At 36.6% G+C, this 19406-nt stretch overlaps 1 protein-coding gene across 14 annotated transcripts in view; it reads left to right on the top strand.

Annotated features, from left to right (window-relative positions):
• The window catches only part of MEF2C (myocyte enhancer factor 2C), a 160673-nt gene extending 142661 nt beyond the window's left edge, over positions 1–18012 (top strand). For 12 of the 14 annotated variants that reach the window (XM_023730092.1, XM_004375017.2, XM_023730094.1 and 9 more), the window contains 4 exons: positions 3970–4142; positions 6549–6678; positions 7276–7411; positions 13229–18012. In XM_023730092.1, the coding sequence (XP_023585860.1) occupies positions 3970–4142; positions 6549–6678; positions 7276–7411; positions 13229–13550 (761 nt within the window). In that variant the 3' untranslated portion in view covers positions 13551–18012. The remainder of the gene's footprint in view (positions 1–3969; positions 4143–6548; positions 6679–7275; positions 7412–13228) is intronic. The other 2 variants (XM_023730096.1, XM_012555168.2) reach the window with 1 other exon arrangement.
• Positions 18013–19406: the final 1394 nt, after the last annotated feature.

Genomic DNA, 19406 nt, shown 5'->3' with positions numbered 1-19406 from the left:
CATTCACTCATGCTATATAATTTTTGTGCTTTTAAGTGGTTGGGGAATGTGACATCTGCATGCAGTCACATCTAAATTGATAATTGTCCAGGCGGAGGGTAATTTTAAAACATAGCATGAAGAAAGGTTTAATCTGTATGTTAGAAGGTTGTTGAGGGGTGGTGTTTCCCAGCCCCCTCCCAACTCCTGAATTTAAATGAGAGCATTCTCTTTGGTGAATTTATCTTAAGGTGGGACAGCAGCCTCAGCCCAGGCCACAGCGTTCTGAGTGAGGAGGAGGCTGCGGTTTCCGAGCTGGTTTAAATGCAGGCTCTTCTTAGCAGTAAACCACACGCATGTATTCATCATTGATTTTCAAATGATAGGTTTCTATATCACTGGCTTAGGATCCACAGTCTTGCATTCCTGAATCTATATTATGCCAAAAGAATAACAATTTGGTGGCTGGAAGCAGAAATGGTTATTATACGGCTCCAAAATGCTAGCTGGCACAATATGCTAAAAACAGCAGAAATTCACCGGTCAAAAGCAGGATTTATTTGTTCTTAAAAATAACTTGATGCTCTAAAAATATGAATTTAAGAAGTGTCATCGTGGTTCAAAATATTTTACATTTAGTATGTAAACAGCTTAAAATATGTGACTAATCTTAAAATGGCATAATTTCTAAATAACAAGACATATTCCAAGAGAGAAGCAGAAGGCTCTTTAAATCATTTTTTAAAATTTTGATGTAAACATACACTGTAGTTTTCCACCTAATAAATACTTTTTTTTTTTTTTTTTAATGCGTCTTCCCCAAATCATTGTTTAAAATGTGGGCAAAACGACGTAGGCTTTGTTGGAATTTCTCAGAAAGTTTACTGTAGAATTTTTTTTTAAACCCTTTTCGCAGAGCCTCTATGAAGCATTTCCATTTTCGCACACTGGCCCAGGGCTTGTCATATCATAGGACAACACATTTCACGAAGCGGTTTTACTTCCTTTTAGCAAAATAACTCCTCCATGCAAACCAGTATCGGCATCTACCGAGCCGGGGTTTTAGTTTCTTCTGATCTATTCAAGCTTCATTGCACCGCTTAACTGACTTTTTTTCCCCCCTTCTTTTGAAATTACCCAGCTAATTTTCCATTTGATTGTTTATTTAAACCAGATCTCATACAGGCTTAATAGATAGGTGATATATGTATTCAGGGTGCCAGCCTGAACTTCAGCTGACGGGAAAGTCTAGTGCAATTTTACCTTCGTTTCCTCATTCCCTTTTTATCTAATAAAATCTATTAATTAAAACTAAGGTTCTAACATATTTACAATAATGTTTCAGTAAGACGCAGTAAATATAAGACTCCTCCGAGCACTCCATTTTATCAAGCATTTTTCTAAATGAGTAGATTCTTTGTTTTGTATTTCTCCTACTGAGAGAAGGTAAATATATTTGTTTCATGTAATAACTTTTGCCACAGAAAACTGTCCCAATTAACTGTAAAAAGAAAAATTTGGCTTCTGACATATTTGGCTGGCTTCAGAGGATTTAACTAATTTTCTCCAAGTTTTATTATAGAAGAGAAATTTCTATTCAGATTCAACCAACATTCGTTAAACAACTACTGTGTATGAGATACATGCTTTAGGGGGTGTTTCGTTTGTTTTATTTTTTGAGGTTTTTTTTTTCCCCTCCCTAGTAACTTGGAGAATTTTACACATAATCCAACTGGCAGATTTAATTTTGTAGTTATTTGTTACATATTCAGCCTGTTTATTCATGCATGAAATGAGACAGGTAAATGAATGGGATATGAAGAACAAATGTGCTGTACACAGTGTGCCTCAAATATATCCTAATTCAAAAGATGTTCCCAAAAATATCTGCTAAAATACACTGTGCTTTGCCTTCCCAATTCCTCATTACCTCTATCTCACACCAGCACCGTGGTCTCCAGACAGGTCTCTGTCCACACTACCAAAACCAAAAACCAGACCAATTGCTGTCAAGTCGATTCCAACTCAGAAACCCTTTAGGACAGAGTAGAACTGCCCCATAGGGTTTCCAAGGAGCGGCTGGTGGATTCAAACTGCTGACCTTTTGGTGAGCAGCCCAGCTTTTAACCACTGTACCACCAGGGTTCCATCCACACTACCAGGCCTCAGTATCCAAATGTCCATTTATAGACCTATATTATACCTCTGCTCTGAAACCTTCATGTTCTGTATTTCCATCATGTAAACCCAAGACATTTTAGACTAGAATTCAAGATCTCTTCTACAGCCTGGCCTCCCTGTCCTACAGGGCCTCCACCAACCCTCTCTTTTCTCAAGTTCACTTCTTACCAAAACCAAACCAAACCCATTGCCATAGAGTCAATTCCGACTCATAGTGACCCCATAGCGACCCTTTAGAACAGGGTGGAACTGCCCCATAGAGTTTCCAAAGCTGTAAATCTTTATGGAAGCAGACTGCCACCTCTTTCTCCTGTGGAACAGCTAGTGGGTTAGAACTGCCAATCCTTAACAGCACAGCGCTTAACCACTGCACCACCGGGGCTCCTTCCCTTCTAACCAGACTGTGCTTTGGAAATTCCTACCTCGGCCTTTTCCCAGCGCTTAGTCACAAACCCAGCATCTCTCTCTGTCTCCTCTCTTTTTTCAAGGCCCCTCCCCCCCTTTCAAGACCTGCCTCTTGCCTGCATATTTATCAGATAATCTCTTCCCTCCTGTGAACTCAACAACACTTCACCTGGAGCGTTCTGTGGGCACTTCACCCTAGGCTGTCTGGTATTAGTCTGCATCTTTTACACATGTATGAATTACCAGAAGGGACTGCAGGGTATTTGAGGCCTGGGGCCACGGCTTTGCATCCCCACAGTATCATTGGTCCAGAAGTAATAGATACTTGTGTTTTGTGATAATGACAATGATGATAATAACAATGAGGTTTAACTGTCTCCTTCAGAGAGCCTCTGAAAACAACTGTCTGGTTTTCTAGCAAGGATTGTTAAACCTGGTGGTTGGTTTCTGCCTCTCTCCAATCAGAGGCAGGGGAGGAAGGCAGCCCCTGAGTCGGCTCTCGTTCCAGCTCAGGTCGCGTTTCCCATTGACTGCCTCTGTAGATCTCCCTGTCTGTCGTGCAGCAGTATATTTTGGAACGTGAGAAATGGAGACCTTCAGATATCCATTTTTCTGTTAGTAGGGGGCTAAACGTCAGAGGCCTAAGAAAACCTTTTCAGTATTCTCAATCGATGGCTATTCCTGTACCTTCGTGAGTCAGCAGTTTCCTGGAGGCAGCATCACTTCATTTGAGCTCCTGAGAAGGAGTCCTGCTTCTTGAAGTTCTGTGTGAGCAGGAAAGCAGAGCTCCGGGGTTACACTGTGAACTTAGTGAGGAGGGTTAACCTGGCTAAAGGAAAAGCAGAGGGAGAGTTCGCATGGAGAAAGGGACACTGAACAGCAAAATGTGTGTGAAGCTTCCCCTCCTCCTGCGTGTCCTAGAAATTACAGTCTTGCTGGTATGCCCTTTTTCATTTAAGGACACACAGACACACAAAATAAAACCCAAACCAATGGACTGAAAGAGTGAGTCATGCCAGCCAGGCCTCCGCAGGGCAAGTCGATGAAAGTGCAGGACCAATTCTGTGCTTTTCTTAGACCCTGAGCAACTGTCTGACTTTCTTCCTGTTTTTTTTTTTTTTATTAACAGAAAAAAAGTATATGCTGACTTCTGAGCATGTTGATGAATATTAGCTCTCTCCTCATTAAAAGTTTTTAATCTTCCTTCAGAGGGATGCTAAATAATTAACTTTCGGTTACTCTTCCCGTGGAGGTTAAGTCAGTCATCTTATGATCTTTCAATGTATGTTTATTGTTCTTCTTACCCAGTTACACTTTTCTTTTTAATCCCATGTAGTGTATTCTCTAGAACCATATTTGAGTCTGTATTTCTTCCTGAATGCTTTCATTGTTTTGTTTGAACAGGGAATGGGTATGGCAATCCCCGAAACTCGCCAGGTCTGCTGGTCTCACCTGGTAACTTGAACAAGAATATGCAAGCAAAATCTCCCCCACCCATGAATTTAGGGATGAACAACCGTAAACCAGATCTCCGAGTTCTTATTCCACCAGGCAGCAAGAATACGATGCCATCAGTGGTAAATGCAAAACTACATTTTAAATAAATGTTGATAATATTTTGTATGTGTTTTGCTGTTCCTATGTTTGTCTAACTTTATGAATTACGTAAGTTCTTCCAGAAAAGTAACACCTCAGTGGTGTTGCTGGAGCCCTGTTCGTATTGAGCTATTATTTCTGATAACTTGTTAGCTTTTTCTTTTCCCATGTTAAAAATAATCAAGATCCGGTGTATATGTATATGATTGATGTTCTGGGACCAAAAAAACATTTTTTTTAAGGTCTCCAGTTTACAGTTAGGAAAAAAATTAATGATTTCTCACTCTGCTCGTGAGACATATGGTTTGACCAGTGGTACAATCAGACTCATGAATAAGATACTATATACCAGATTTTTACAGTTGTTTTTATGTCCTCAAGGTGCTGAAAGTGAAAAATGTTTCCTGTAATCTCCCAATGAACTTTCCCCTATTAATTTGAAAATCCTTTTTTAGGTATATTGTAGTGATAATTTTAATATATCACATTCCTATGCATGGCTTCAATTAATCTTTCCATATATATATGGCAAGTACATATATGTACTTCATGCATATACCTAGCTCTCAAAAGCAAATTGTCTTAAAATCCTAGGCATTTTGAGAACAAGGGTTATATTTAATATCAAAAAGAAAGAGTTGTGGGCCCTTCTAAGAAAAAAAATATAACATATACATAATATCCATCGACCTGTCTTTCTTTCTCCTGGATCTGCATGCCTAAGATTAAAATAATATTGTGAGACCAAGTTCAACAACAAAGAGACTTACATTGGTGTTCTTCAAATTAGCTTTGCTTAAGAGAGAGAACATTTAAAACCAAGATTCAGCAGACAAATTTAGATCATTCTGCAAACACTTTTTTTTTTTCTTTTTTTCTTTTTGTGCTGTGTGGCAAGCTTCAGGGTAAAACAGTCCTGCAAGCTGACTAGTTTATTATGGCACAGTGCAGATTAATTTTGAATATCAACCAAAAAAAATCACATAATATGCAACATTCACTTCAGAAAAGACTAGGTCTAATAAATAAAACCTCCCACAGGCTATAGCCAACCGGTGTGGGCCATGGCAGGCTGTTGCAATTGGGAGATTTATTCCAGGTCCCTTAAAACTGATGCTTTCCCAGGGATTGTGTGAGTGGTCAGGTCTCCGGCAGCCAGGTACAGCTCCCCCTCCTCCGGCAAGCAGGGTTCCAAGTACAATCTTATTTTCAAAATGTGGTGGTGAAATAATGAATGTTAAGACACTGACCTGTGCTGAGAACTGGATAGATTGTCTTCACGTTTGAGACAAACAGCTCATTAAGGAAAACAGTGTCTTTGTAGGGAGCTATCTTTACAGCCTGAGTTTTAAAACTGTTTTAACTAGTGCAACTTATCAGAAGATGCTTTTCCTTTTGTTGAAAAGATATTGCCCAATTATAAATATTTACAGACACTAATTAATAAAACTCCTTCCCCATGCTGTCAGTCTGAGGATGTCGACCTGCTTTTGGTAAGTGGTGAGAGTGCTTCCCTTAAAATGGCAAGTGCCAGGGGAAAAAGCTAAAGCGACTTTTAGATGGAGGTGGTAGCTCTGGGAAAAGTGAAAAATTTTGGAAGTTACAAGAGTATGTCAATATTGCTAAATGTTTCAATGCCATTAATTTCTAGTGTAACTCACAGGTGAAAAGAATATCAAGTTATTTATTTTTCTGGTTCAACCTCTGTAAGGGATAGCCCTGTTTTCAATATTTCAGCACTTATTTTATAGTAAAAATTAAATACAAAAATAACCCTTCTTTTTTAAAACCTTTGAAGATTTTTTTTCTAATAAGTAGATTTTTATGATCTTTAAGTATATGTGGATCTTTAATCTCCTTGCTGTAAGGAGTTAAATATAAGCCTTAGCTGCTTTGCTATCTAGTTTGAGGGAAGTTTAGAAGAATTTGAAAAAAGTGGTCAGAGCACCACCTGCTGGTTAGAATACAGCATGAACTTCTACCCATCTGCTCTCTCTGCTGTATGTAGAACTAAACATAAAAACCCCCATGGCTGATCTTAATTTTTTAATTTGCATTTGAATAAAAACTGAAACAATGGAAGTACAGTATACATATTTCATCAGTTTTCAGCATAGTCTGTTTTTACCCATAATAAAGCTATGGTACTTTTACTAGTTCAGTTGCCTAGGAGATAATGATGTAATGGGTTACTATGGCAACAACTGGTCTCTTGAAGGATTGTAAATGATAGGGTTGGCAGGGTTCGTAGAGACACATGTTAAATGATCAATTTCATGAGATTTATACCAAGTTATCTCTTTATGTGCAAAACTAATACTGAAATACAATATTTTTAACTTTTTTTAAAAATCAATCAATAATGTCTTTTTTATTTACTTTAAAAGAATCAAAGGATAAATAACTCCCAGTCTGCTCAGTCATTGGCTACCCCAGTGGTTTCCGTAGCAACTCCTACTTTACCAGGACAAGGAATGGGAGGATATCCATCAGCCATTTCAACAACATATGGCACCGGTCAGTAACTTCACCATGTGTAAATAGTACATTAAATATTTTTTATCAAAAAGCAAGATAAAGAAAATATTATCTCTTTAGTGTGTTAGGAAGCTTGATTTAGTGGCTGTGGTGTCCAGCACAGTATACCATTACCAGTTCCTTAGGAAGACAAAGTGTGAATATCCACATCTTGTCTTTCTTAAGTGACTGAAAGTTTAACCCAACCTGAGTTCAGAATAGAAGCACCAGGTCAAGGAAATTGAGCTGTTATTTCTTTGGTGTAAGAGAAAGCTTACTTTCTCAAGATAGTTAAACATTTCATCATCAAATACATATGTACTGTAATACCAGAGTGTAGTTCTAATAAACTAGAAATGCAGGCTCTTCTACTTAGAAGCCATCAGGGAACACTTACTTTTTTGTAATCTGCTCTTTCTACATTAAAATTGTCCCTGATGTTTTATCCTCGTCCCCCAAAAGGGTCCAAAAATGTACAATAGCAATCATAAATAATATGAATAGAATATGTTAGAAATTGAAAGGTGTATCGTGTTCACCATTTGATAATTTTCCAAATTGAATAATTGTTCTTTATTGTTTGATTCTTTAATCTAGAGTACTCTCTGAGTAGTGCAGACCTGTCATCTCTCTCCGGGTTTAACACTGCCAGTGCTCTTCACCTTGGCTCAGTAACTGGCTGGCAACAGCAACACCTACATAACATGCCACCATCTGCCCTCAGTCAATTGGGGTAAGCAATATTATTCCTTTTATAATACAAAGTTCCAGTATATTTTTAAAGAACAAATGGTTATCTCTGAAAATGTGCTTTAATGTCCCACAGAGGGTGTAAAATTCTGCTTACTTTACCAAAATCTGAAAGTAATTATCGGGTCAATATCTTTCAAGTAGCTTAAATATACTTTCCTTGGTCTTAAAGAGGACAGGGAGCTCTGTGATAATGAGGTAAATTCTTTCCTTATTATTTTAGGCTATATTTGTTTCCACTTCTATCAGCAAAGGATAGAGTTTTCATTTGGTTTAGCTTTCACGTAGTTCATTTGAGGAACAAGAAGACATTTATAGTTACAAGTTTTTTAAATATTTGAGAATCCTTAACATAAACCATATAGTTTATGCTAATGTTAACCAAATAAATACTTGTAGGAAAAGCTATTTAATCAATATATAGGCTTTGAATAGTTATAATGTATTCATAGTATATTTGTGTACTTGTTAGATATTGTATTTATGTACAGACGTATGCCAATTACCAAATTTGGATATAAAAATTTTTTTTTTGTCTTGTGGAGTCAGAGGATGTGAATTTCTGCCCCCTTGTGGTAGCTTTGAGATATGTTTTTATCATAGAAATGACTGCTGTCATTTGTCTTTAGAAACATTCAAACCTTAAAAAGCCCTGAATTCACAACTCATGCTACTTCTTGTAAATCAGAGAAATCTTAAAAAGAAAAAAAAGTTTAAAATGAACCTAGGACCTGACTTTAACTAACGACCCCAAAATTTCAGTTAATCATCAAAAGAAAATACTGGGAAGATATAAAATATTTGATGATAACAAAATTTGAGATTTTAAAAACATTCTATATACCTAGTCCATTTGTTTAGAATAGGCAGCTAGTTCTATATTCATATGTCTAAGGAGAAAATGAGAATAAAACATTTATTAGAATAAAAAACACTGATTGATAGTACAAGCTCATTTCTCTTAGCCCTACCCACCCCCAACCCCCAACTAGCTTTCATGTGCATTGATTTAGCATAGATCAGTGGTCTGATTATGGAATCTTCACCCCTTCATAGTTTGCTTATGTACATCCTTCCCACTAATCACTGTCATTGAAAACCTAGCCTTTCGTGTAAATAATAAATTCTACATGACATTGTTGCCCTACTTTCTTAAGAAAATCGTTAACTTTGAAGATATAGTAAAAATTGATTAACAACAGTTTCTCCTTTTAGGACATTTAAATTTTCTCAGGAATTCTTACTTAATGCAGGTAGATATTAATTTCAATAATAACCTTTCCAAGGAATTGTCACTAAGTACATAACACCATCCAGGTGATTTTAAAATATGTGCATGTGGCATTGTACTGTTGTGACTCAGCAATGAACCATTATACATGCTTCTTGTCAAAAATAAAGGTAACTTTTTAATTCTCACTTTTATTTTTCACAAAATGCATCCTTAGAAATTATCAATCATATGTAGAAAGCACTATCTTTTTCTTTGAATGTGGCTTTCTTTTGTTTTTTAGTAATACCTGATAATTTGCATTTTTTACATATAAATCCATATTTATATATGTAATTTAACTGTGCCACGCTTTTAAAACTGTCTTCTATTACATGGGAAGAATCTAATTCTCTGCTGCCCCTAACAGAGGCTTCAGAAAATGAGACAGCCCTGAACTAGAGAGGAACTGAATTACAACAGCAAAGGATGAAGCATTTTGTTTAGCACTGGGTTTCTTGCAACACTGATTCTCGTGGTGTATGATTTGACTCTGAATTTAGCCTATGAGTTTTGATCATACTTACTCTCTTACCTTAACGCTAAAGTGGATAGCCCTTCCAGTCCTTCCATTTTGGTCCTCCTCTATCTGGTGCAGTGGTTAAGAGCTACAGCTGCTAACCAAAAGGTTGGCAGTTCAAATCCACTAGCCACTCCTTGGAAACACTATGGGGCAGTTCTTCCACGTCCTGTAGGGTCACTATGAGTTGGAATTGACTCAACGACAATGGGTTTGCTTGTTTTGTTTTTTTTTAATCTCTCTCTCACACACACACACACACAGTAGCTTTTAAAAAGAAAATTTCTCAAATGAGCTACCCGTGCTCACGCAATTAAATACTAACCTGTAAAAAAAAAAAAGTTATAACATTTATGTAAAATAAATTATATGAATATTTTAATTTCTTTCAATGTAAATCAATTAAAAGAACCAAAAAGTTTTCGAAGCCAAAGTATTCTTATATACTTGTGTGGTGGTTTCAAATTATTTTGGATAGATACGATATTCAAAGCAAAGAGGAGAACGTATTTCACCCCAACTAAGTATATATTCCAAGCTTCCCGAGAGGTTTACCACACTTCTTCCTCAAATAAAATAGTGTAATAGAGCTCTTGGTACTTTGAAAATTCTTTTAAGTCTTCAAAGCTATACTTTTTAAATGCTCTAATACCTGATTTTATCTAACCAAGTTTGGGCCTGATTCACTTGTGTAATGATATGCTAAGCCCAGTAACATAAACTGATTTGATGTAGGGAGCAGAGATGACTGACACAAGGAACTTGTCAATAAGGGCTGGTGACATTCATTTGAATAGTAATATTTGAGAAAATGACTCTCAAGTTTTGTTGTGTTTTTTTTCCCTGTCATCTAAACAAAAAGGCAGTCTGTTTTCTGAAAGCATTTCTGTGCATCACCTTTGTTGATGTGGATGTTCAGTACATACTGAGAGGGATAACTTGGACTAGAGATGTTTCTTAAAAGGCTGGGTTAAATATAGTCTGATAGTCTAATTTCCAGGCAGAGGCAGTAAGGAATTTGAATAAACCATCCAGTCATGTTTGATTTCTGCACTATTATGGGGAAGGACAAGTGTTTTCCCAATTCTAAAGCAAAAAAACCAAAATAAAACCCATTGCTGTCGAGTCGATTCTGACTCATAGCGACCCTATAGGACAAGTAGAACTGCCCTATGTGGTTACCAAGGAGTTCCTGGTGAATTCAAACTGCTGACTTTTTGGTTAACAGTCATAGCTCTTAACCACTATGCCACCAGGGTTTCCAGTTCTAAAGTAGCCATCTGTAATAGATGAAAACTAGCACAGAGGACTTGATACAGGCAGTTTGCACGCCTGGCCTCTTTATCTTGCCCGTTCACCTCTTTATCACACACACGTATGAAGTATTTCACAATTATCTAGGACTATAAAAATGTTCTCAAGAACAAGTAGACCAACATGCTTATATCTGATTCTAGCACATATAGAGCTAAGTTAGTCTTTTAATGCTACTTTTTCAAGAAAATTTTTCTTTGCTAACAGACAGTAGACAGCTAAATTTCCATTCTATTTTGTATCCTGTATCCCACTATATCCTAGTATAATGAAGCTAATCTATAGTTTCATTTACATTTCATTACTGTGGATTTAGTCCCCAGAACTACTCAAAATGTTTAATATATGCTTTCGGTGTTGAATAAATGCCACTGAAAGATAAACTTAGGTACTAACCTATTTATTTATAGAAAGGGATAGCCAATAATTGTTGTATCTTTTATGGAGAGGAGATGCAGCTAAACTATATAGCCAATTGACATTGGGATTCAAAACCAAGGTAATTCAGCTTCTAGAAGCTTTATTAAAGAAGCAGTAATTTTGAGTATATTATTTTTTGCTTAGTTTATCCAGATTAACTGCCTGTACTCATCTGACTCACCAAATATTTTTTTCTAGTTTTCCATGTCACCCTGCCTGTGAAGACACAGTCTAGATGTCAAAGGGCAGACAAAAGCGTTTATTTATATGTTACTTTATTTTCAGACTCCTAATTGACATTCATTATTAAACAGTTATGTGTTTCATGATAGAGGCATTTAATTAAATCTTAGTGAAATAGTCTTTCTTATCCAGGGCCAGGAAAATTCTTTCTTCCAGAAATCAAAAGATGATTTCCTCTGACATCAAAATGAATCATTAAGTAACTTTGAACCAAGATTAAATAGCCCACCATTATGGATTCTTTTGAAATACAGGTGACCTCCCCCCCATTTTAATGTCTTCTTGATTTAAAGATAATTTAATTAAAATTCTTACAAATTAGTACACTAATGTAGACTATAAAATAATGAACTACAAATAGTTAGCTCAAAGTATAAATAGGTGACTGAAAATTATATATGCTCAATGTAGTATCTTGATTTAAATGCCAAGACTGGTTTGATTCTATAAGGTTGTAAAAGCCAGAGAAAAGAAAGCTTATTAGGGAAACAAATAATTTCCCTTTACATTTTTCTCTACATTAGCTTGTCTATTAATAAGAGAAGAAAAGTAATTCTTTGCCAGTAGGTGGTGCTTTTGTATAAAACATCACTCAAAGATTAAACTCATTTCTGACTAATTTTATATCTGTGTACATCTTTAGCGTTTATTGCATCTCCCAAAACACCAGCTCCAAGTTACCCCATTTTTCCTCTGAAATATGTATTCATTCTCTCTATCCTCATAATGATGTTTTTAATGCCATCTACTCCTCTTCATTGGAAAGTAGCATATTTACTAACATTATGAGATGGGCTGGCTTTCCTTTGTTTAAAATGGGTGTGTCTGTATGGGTAATTCTTTGACTGTTCCTCAGTAAAAGAGGTTTCTGTCCTCTCTTGACAATATGGTCAAGTTATGCTGACCCTAGGCTTGGATGTCAGTGCAATCAGAATGCAAGAACAGTAAAACTGATGTGGCAGTGTTACTCTGGTTTATCCTGATCAAAGGCATTGTGATTGATTGCTGATCTACACTTAAGGGCTTAATGCTTTTTTCACCAGAATTTCAGGTATCCAAATCTTCCACATTTTGGAAGAAGGGAAAATTAAACTCTCCAGAAATAGATGAGGGTTAAGGATTATAGACACAGCAAAATCACAGGAGGGCCTTCTTTGCAGCCACCTTTTCTTAGGCAACCCCAGTTCATCAACTAATGCCAGTTAAAAATAGGAGGAGTGGTGTCCCAAGTACCCCAGCAGGGAGTGACTAACAATAGCGAAGTTGAGGTGGTTGTGGAAACGGACAGTATTTTCATCTGATGTAACTAAGGAAGGATGAAGATAGACACATTTTTATCAGTGTTAGTGGGGTAGAATGTCTGTTTTTAAACCAGTGTTTGCAATTTATACAGATAATTTTCAACCTCCTTCTTCCTCCCCCTTCCTTCCCCTCACCCAGGCTTTTCAACAGATACAGACAGTTATGTAACATTTTATGGGTCTGTTCATTTGAAATTTGAACTCTCTTCACTTTCTCTGAAGAATATGTACATAATTTTTACATGCTTATTAGCTTGAGGGAAATATTTATATCCATAATAAGCTTTTTAAAATAATTTTCAAGCATAGGTATTAATAAATCAGAGAAATCTGATTCAAAAGGTGAAGTCTATATGTAAAGGTTTACAGCATTAAATTTTGGAACTAGTGTAGAGAGAAATTCCACGGATGCACAAAATGATGTTTCCAGTATGTGACGTTAAACCTTTCTGAAATGGTAGCCTATATCTTTGGGGAGCCTGTCAGAGACTAGAGCTATGATTCTTGAGGCCTGGACCTGTTAAATACTGTAATCACTGCCGGCCAAATCAACAAAGGCGTTCTAAATCACTCTAAGAAGGCGATGCCCTGAGTGCTTCCAAGCACACTCTCTTGCCTCTGGGCGTGCTCTGGTGTCTACGCGAGTCTTTAAACTGATGTTTTATGTAATTATGAGTTCCTGGGGGCTCCAGGCCTCCTCCATCTGTAACTGGGTTTCCTTTCCTCCTACAGAGCTTGCACTAGCACTCATTTATCTCAGAGTTCAAATCTCTCCCTGCCTTCTACTCAAAGCCTCAACATCAAGTCAGAACCTGTTTCTCCTCCTAGAGACCGTACCACCACCCCTTCGAGATACCCACAACACACGCGCCACGAGGCGGGGAGATCTCCTGTTGACAGCTTGAGCAGCTGTAGCAGTTCGTACGATGGGAGCGACCGAGAGGATCACCGGAACGAATTCCACTCCCCCATTGGACTCACCAGACCTTCGCCGGACGAAAGGGAAAGTCCCTCAGTCAAGCGCATGCGACTCTCTGAAGGATGGGCAACATGATCAGATTATTACTTAATAGTTTTTTTTTTTTCTTGCAGTGTGTGTGTGTGCTATACCTTAATGGGGAAGGGGGGTCGATATGCATTATATGTGCCGTGTGTGGAAAAAAAAAAAAGTCAGGTACTCTGTTTTGTAAAAGTACTTTTAAATTGCCTCAGTGATACAGTATAAAAGATAAACAGAAATGCTGAGATAAGCTTAGCACTTGAGTTGTACAACAGAACACTTGTACAAAATAGATTTTAAGGCTAACTTCTTTTCACTGTTGTGCTCCTTTGCAAAATGTATGTTACAATAGATAGTGTCATGTTGCAGGTTCAACGTTATTTACATGTAAATAGACAAAAGGAAACATTTGCCAAAAGCGGCAGATCTTTACTGAAAGAGAGAGCAGCTGTTATGCAACATATAGAAAAATGTATAGATGTTTTGGACAGACCCGGCAATGGGTGGCCATTGGTAAATAAGTGTTAGGAACAGGCCAGGTCACCTAACATCCCAAGAATGCTCACAAACCTGCAGGCATATCCTTGGCGTATGGCACTCATTAAAAAGGATCAAAGACCATTAAAAGAGGACCATACCTATTTAAAAAAAAAAAAAAATGTGGAGTTTGAGGGCTAACGTATTTAATTAAATAAATAAATAAATCTGGGTCTGCATCTCTTATTAAATAAAAATATAAAAATATGTACATTACATTTTGCTTATTTTCATATAAAAGGTAAGACAGAGTTTGCAAAGCATTTGTGGCTTTTTGTAGTTTACTTAAGCCAAAATGTGTTTTTTTTCCCCTTGATAGCTTCGCTAATATTTTAAACAGTCCTGAAAAAAACCAAAAAGGACTTTTTGTATAGAAAGCACTACCCTAAGCCATGAAGAACTCCATGCTTTGCTAACCAAGATAACTGTTTTCTCTTTGTAGAAGTTTTGTTTTTGAAATGTGTATTTCTAATTATATAAAATATTAAGAATCTTTTAAAAAATCTGTGAAATTAACATGCTTGTGTATAGCTTTCTAATATATATAATATTATGGTAATAGCAGAAGTTTTGTTATCTTAATAGCGGGAGGGGGGTATATTTGTGCAGTTGCACATTTAAGTAACTATTTTCTTTCTGTTTTCTTTTACTCTGCATACATTTTATAAGTTCAAGGTCAGCTGTTAAAAGGATAACCTGTGGGGTTAGAACATATCACCTTGCAACACCCTAAATTGTTTTTAATACGTTAGCAATCTATTGGGTCACCTGACATCCATTGTATATACTGATTGGTTTGTTTCATGCTTTCTTCTTTTTTTTTTTTTTTTGCATTTTTATCAAATGCAGGGCCCCTTTCTGACCTTAACCATTTCATCATGCATCTTGGAATTCGGTAAATGCGTATCACAACTTGCCCATATCCTAAACCATCAGGCTGGTTTTCAGCCTAGAATTTGATATGCTTTTTAGAGATACGCCCAGAATAGAGAAGCTCTGTTGTGGCACATGTCCTGCAAATATGGCCCTAGAAACAAGTGATACGGAATTTACTTGGTGAATAGGTTATGAATTCCCACAGAAGAAAAATGTGAAAGACTGGGTGCTAGACAAGAAGGAAGCAGGTAAAGGGATAGTTGCTTTATCATCCGTTTCCAATTATTTTAACTGACCCTCAACAATCTTGTCAGCAATATAGGACTGTTGAACAATCCCGATGTGTCAGGACCCCCAAATGTCACTTCTGCATAAAGCATGTATGTCATCTATTTTTTTCTTCAATAAAGAGATTTAATAGCCATTTCAAAAAAATCCCTTAAAGAACCTCTCTATGTCCCTTTTTTAATTTTTCAAGAAAATATGATGACTCTTGTCTAATATTCGTTAATAGGGATTAATTTTCAGGCCCTTTAAAAAGTGAGTGCCATAAAAAAAAAAAAAAAGTTGATACGTAATGTTCAAAAGATGTTTCAGTCCAGGAATAATTTTCCTTCTCTTGGAATGTGAAGATCTGTCGATTCGTCTCCAATCATGTGCATCGACATACACAGCAAAAAAGATATGGACAGTAATATCAACACTGCTAGATCATGTTTAAGCTATTTCTTATCCATTTTTTTCTTTCACTTGCATAGTTGCTACGTGTTTCTCATTGTAAAAGGCTGCCGCTGGGTGGCAGAAGCCAATAGATCTTATTAACGAGGCTATATTTTTCTTAACTTGATCTGAAATCCACAATTAGACCACAATGCACCTTTGATTGTATCCATATAGGATGCTAGCCTGCCTTGTACTAACGTTTTATATACTAAAAAGAAAAAAAAAAAAAACCATTTCATATATCCCACTACTGAAGGTATCCATGGAACATGAAAGAACAACATTTATGCAGAGGAAAAACAAAATCATCCCTGAAAATACGCGCGCGCGCGCACACACACACACACACACGTTTACCCACATGCATACAGGGGAAAAAAAGCTAAGAAAATCATTTTCCTTACCATAAACTTGATCCCATCTTTATAACCCATCCTTATAACTTGATGTATATAAATATGCAAACATGTCACAAACGTTCTTTGTCATTTCAGAACACTTTATCAGTATCAGTAGAAACTTAACCAGTGGGTGGGATAGGGTCATTATATGAAAATATGAAGAAATAGCCATATTAATTTTTTACCTGCAATTTGCCTCAGCAACAAAGAAAAGGTGAATTTCTAACGCTGAAGATAAAGTAAGCTAGCGTGCCAGCAGAAGACTTGGCTATTTATAGCAGTTCTGACAATAGTTTTCTAAGAATATGAAAAGAACAGAATCACTTGAAAATGGATGCCAGTCATCTCTTGTTCCCACTGCTGAGTTCACATAGGGTGGTGGCAAGATAGCGAAGGGATAATCAGAGAATTTTTTTAATTTAACAATTTAATGAGAAGAAGCACAATTTTGATTGTGATGAGTCATTTTCTGTAAACAATCTTTGTCTATCTTTACCCTTATACCTTATCTGTAATTTACCATTTATTGTATTTGCAAAGCTAGTATGGTTTTTTTGGTTTTATCACAGTAAATCCTTTGTAGTCAGGAGTTTAGGGCAGAGCCCTGAGGGAGTATTATTTTACAAACCCAACCTAGAGTAACGTTTTAGGCAGCATTCTTCATTGCAAGTAAACTGTAAGTGGCATTTCACGTAACTACAAGTGTTATCTTACCTAACCCTGTTTTAAAAGATTTTTGGTAACAATATTAAGCTTAAATACTGATAACAGTGATGCAATATACGCAACCTGCACAACCTGTATATTGTGTGCATTGGTGTGTGGAAGCTGTTCATTTCAACCTTTTTTAAAAAAAAATGTGTTTTTTAGTATAAAAATGGCTTATTTTTTCCCAAAGATGGAATTTAACATTTTGTAATGATGAATATGAAAATACCTGTCATTCTCAGATCATTTTAAGGTTGACTAAAATGTGAGAATTTAAAAAAAAAAAAAAAGGGAGAATTAAAAAAAAAAATCCAATACAATTTTTAAAAGAATATCTGCCCTCTCACACTTTTATGTATTTGTGTTTCTTAAATGTACACCTTTTAACTTAGAGATAGCATTGTTTTTGCCCCTTCATCCTCGTTTGTTTTTCTAGAGAGTAAATGCTTTGTATTCCTTTCTTTAAAAAAAATTTTTTTTTAAGAAGAAGAAGCCACTTGAAACCTCAATAAAGGCTGTTGCCTTAGCATGGCATACTTCATCTGTTCCCATTTGTGCCATCTGCTGTGATGTCGTCACTTATATGGCGTTAATTTCCTGCCACTACAGATCTTTTGAAGATTGATGGAATACTAGTGTGTGTTAGAATGCTTCAGACTACAGATGTAATTAAAGGCTTTTCTTAATATGTTTTAACCAAAGATGTGGAGCAATCCAAGCCACATATCTTCTACATTAAATTTATCCATTTTGGTTATTTTCATAATCGAGTATTGCATTTTGCCTTCCCTGTTCATACCTCAAATTGATTCATACCTCAGTTTAATTCAGAGAGGTCAGCTACGCGATGCGTTTAGTTGTGGTGTGAATGCAGTACCGGTGTTCGCCTGGAGTAACATAGACCTGGGTCACTGTAGGTATTGGACTTGGATTGCTTCAGATGGTTTGCTCTGTCATTTTTCTTCTTTTTCTTTTTCTGGGGACTTGTTTCCAATAAATGACAGTAATTAAAATAGCTTGTAAATGAGGGCATACAAGCATTTACAACAAATATTCAAATAGAGGCTCACAGCGGCATAAGCTGGACTTTGTCGCCACTAGATGACAAGATGTTATAACTAAGTTAAACCACATCTGTGTATCTCAAGGGACTTAATTCAGCTGTCTGTAGTGAATAAAAGTGGGAAATTTTCAAAAGTTTCTCCTGCTGGAAATAAGGTATAATTTGTATTTTGCAGACAATTCAGTAAAGTTACTGGCTTTCTTAGTGATGCAGTGTCCGTGGTGCATTTTTTTCATTAATATTCTGATGTTCAAATTTATTCCACTTAATCGTGTTTTTTAAAGGCAGCTTCTACCACAAGCACAAATGAACTTTCTCAGTTTCCAACTTAGAATACTATTTAAAAGAAGGGGGAGGGGGAGGGATATTTGTGTTAGGCTGGTGAATTAGATTACAATTCTTGGGGCGATAACAGTGTAGGCAGTCCAAGGGTTTTCTTGAGTGGTTTGACTTCATTATCAAAGTGGTTACATGAAGATTTTTTGATAAACTGTTTAATACACAGAATTTTCCAAAAGGCAGTGGGAAAGGCACTGTCATGAAATAAGTTAAATTATTTTTAAAACTAAAATATGAAAAAACTTTCCTGGGTTTGTTGGTTTTTTCTTTTTTTTTTCCCCCGCATCAAAATAGTTTTAAAAAAGGTGGAAAATATAAGCTTATATCTAACTTTATCTGAGTAAATTAGTGAATTCGTACAATTTTAGCAACTAAAATATATCCATTATTGAAATTAATTATAATTTTGAAAGAGGATGTTCTTTAAAAGATCAGCATAAGGACTAATTGGGAAACCGACAAGGAAAACGAGAAGGTTCCAGCTAGCCAGCTGAGGAACTTGTACTTTTGCATCAGATCCCTGCTCTGAAAAAACGGAATGCAGCTCAGGAAATGTTGCATATGGTTTCTAAACAGCAACGCTCTTTTTCTTTGTTTGCTTTTTTTCATTTTCAGCAAGCATCTATTAATCAACTATTATATGCAACTTGTGTGGTGAAATCCAGGATGAATGAAGATGTAACCATCACCCTTAAGAAGCTTATAAACTAGTTATTGGTTGCCATCAAGTCAATTCCGACTCATGGCGGTTGCTGCCTAGGGTTTTCAAGGCTGTGACCTTTTGGAAGCAGATCACCAGCCCTTTCTTTGGAGGTGCCTCTGGATGGGTTCAAACCACCAACCTGTCAGATAGTGGAGCATTTAACCATTTGTGGCACCCAGGGACTCCTTATAAACTAATAGGAGATAAAATGGCTCCAAGGTGTTCTCAGAGAAGTCATGCAAAGTACTAGAGGGAGCCACGTTGGCTGTCTTTGGAGCAGAACAGACTCAGAACGTGAACACTTCATAATCTGTCCAGCAGAGCAGCCTTTGACTTGTAGCTGAAGGGTGGGTAGGATTGAGAAAGGCCCAGATGGTTGAGGGCAGGGCCGGCCTTGTGGGCATGCGACCTCTGTGATTGCACACGGCCCCACATTTGGTTCAGTGGTCTGCTGCCACTACCTGGAAATGCTTAATAATTTTATCTTTGAACTTACGTTTTGTAAGAAGTCCAGTGGGGCAATGAGCATGAATGTGAGCAGAGGAGAAACACCAAAAAAA

The sequence above is a fragment of the Trichechus manatus genome, unplaced genomic scaffold (genome assembly GCF_000243295.1).
Source record: "Trichechus manatus latirostris isolate Lorelei unplaced genomic scaffold, TriManLat1.0 scaffold00032, whole genome shotgun sequence".
Lineage (NCBI taxonomy): Eukaryota > Metazoa > Chordata > Mammalia > Sirenia > Trichechidae > Trichechus > Trichechus manatus.
This window is presented reverse-complemented; position numbering and strand designations above follow the sequence as displayed.